Source organism: Carlito syrichta, unplaced genomic scaffold (genome assembly GCF_000164805.1).
Source record: "Carlito syrichta isolate Samal-C Ts95f unplaced genomic scaffold, Tarsius_syrichta-2.0.1 Scaffold123381, whole genome shotgun sequence".
NCBI lineage: Eukaryota > Metazoa > Chordata > Mammalia > Primates > Tarsiidae > Carlito > Carlito syrichta.
Window position 1 is genome coordinate 6,229 of NW_007067477.1, and position 2,022 is coordinate 8,250.

At 52.6% G+C, this 2,022-nt stretch overlaps 1 protein-coding gene across 1 annotated transcript in view; it reads right to left on the reverse strand.

The window, feature by feature from the left end:
• FABP7 (fatty acid binding protein 7) overlaps nt 1-1,545 on the reverse strand; it is a 3,714-nt gene extending 2,169 nt beyond the window's left edge. Inside the window, exons 1-3 of the mRNA XM_008048373.2 lie at nt 1,368-1,545; nt 777-949; nt 99-200 (exon numbers count right to left, since the gene is read on the reverse strand). Coding sequence (XP_008046564.1) covers nt 99-200; nt 777-949; nt 1,368-1,440 — 348 coding nt within the window. The 5' untranslated portion in view covers nt 1,441-1,545. The remainder of the gene's footprint in view (nt 1-98; nt 201-776; nt 950-1,367) is intronic.
• Nucleotides 1,546-2,022: the final 477 nt, after the last annotated feature.

Sequence of the window (2,022 nt, forward strand, 5' to 3'; positions counted from 1 at the left end):
AGGGGGGAAGAGGGGAGGAAGGGAAGGGGGAAGGGGGAGGAGAGTGAGAGGGGGAGGCGTGAAAAGCCAAGGAAGAACGAGACCTTGCCACCACTCACCATAACCATCTCGCCGTCCTGAATCTCCCGGACAAAATTTGTTTCTTTGCCGTCCCATTTCTGTACGTGAATGAGCTTGTCTCCATCCAGGCTAACCACAGACTGAGGCCAGCAGCAAAAATGCAGAACAGAGCCATAAGAGCAAGTCAGATTTCTGACACGGAAGACAAATGGCCTGATTTCTGAAAGCACTGTATCATGGAAGAACATCGCGATCAACTAGCTATCCCGCTGGAAGCACATCCGCTAGGACTTCTCATCGTCAGCGGTGCATCATTTGATGCCCGCGTGTCCATCTCGCTGCAGAATCTCCCTTCTTTAGACGTGAACGACCTAAGCTGGTGGTTCTGACTAGCCACCCTCCACAAAGCCTTGGAATTAAAGTGCACCGTTTCTTTCGAACAAACGCTGCTCAATACTTTCTGAAATACAAGCCTGTTATAAAAGTCTGCACAGTGTATGAGAGACAATTCCAGCCAAGATTTGAGCTGTGACAAGCACCCGTCCTTAAGAACATGCCAGTGCACACTAGAATGTTAAACGAGCTCTAGCGTACTTCTTGAATGGAAATAGGAAACCACCTCCACTTCCCAACATCTGCAGAAAAAGCAGCACTGGCAAGGGTCATCTTTTACCCCGCCCTCTCCTCCCTGCCCTGGAGTCGAAGCAACTCCTCACCTTACAGTTTCTGTCGTCTGCTGTGGTTTCATCAAACTCTTCTCCCAGATGGAACCCGATCTCTGTGTTCTTGAACGTGCTCTGGGTCCTGATCACCACCTTGCCTCCCTCCTGGCTGATAATCACCGTCGGTTTGGTCACATTCCCCACCTGCCTGGTGGCAAAGCCCACGCCTACAACAGCAAAGGGAAACGGTGGGGTCAGCGGCAACTTCCAAAATAACCCACCGAGCAGGAATCTGCCTTTTGATCCTGGGATCCAGGTTCCAAAGCGTGCGTTTCCTTAGAGCATGATGAGCTTGTTAATCACCAAAGGCACTACCCAGCGCCGGTAAGTGGAGGCTGAAGAAGAAACAAAAAGCCAGAAGCTTCACAGACTCCATGGACTAACAGATGGGTCGTTATTTAGCCCCGGGCTGCAAACAAGCAGAGGCTGCATGAGAAATCCCTTCCGTGGGAAATGCATAGCCTAGCATCTAATTAGAACTAGGTGGCCCATCTTTGTCTCCTGCAGCCCTGATGGGTGACAAGAGGTACGGGCAGGTGCCTGAAGGTGCAGGTTAAGACGCGAACAGCAAGTCTTTTTACTTACCCAGAGCCTTCATGTACTCATCAAAGTTCTGACTGTCAACCAGCTTCCAGGTGCCACAGAACGCCTCCACCATCCTTGCCCTTTCCCCCTCTGGAGACAGGAGCGAGGATCTCTGGCCTCCCCTTCCCTGCGATTCAGAAGAAACAGCCCTGGCACCCCAGCAGCAGCTCCCGGCTTCTTATCTGGGAAGGGGCCGGGCAAAAAGCCAGCGATCTGAATCGCAAGTACACCCCTCCTTCTCCCCGGGAGGCTGTCGCAGCAGGCGAGGTTGGACAGGGGGGCTCGCGTGAGGCGCCAATCCTCTTTGCCATTGGCTCGGGCCACTGGGTTAGCAGAGTAGGTCGGCTTCCTCCCAGTCCTCACACCGCAGCCCTTAGGCCTGAGAAAGCTCTGCGGAGATTCAATGGGGCTGGAGGCAGCGGACGGAAAAATGAGAGAGGGTCTTTCAGGTTCAGCGAGAAAAAAACTTGGCAGAGGCCACTTCAGACTGGGAGCGGAGAAAGGAGATGCACAATAGGGCATTCAGATTGATTTCCGTTCATGGCAAAGCTGGGTCCATACAAATGAGGACCCGCTTCAAGACAGCCACTGAAAGGCCAGGCCTCACAGACAAAGGATGCTGAATAGTGTGTGTATTTTCACTCGTATTTACCGA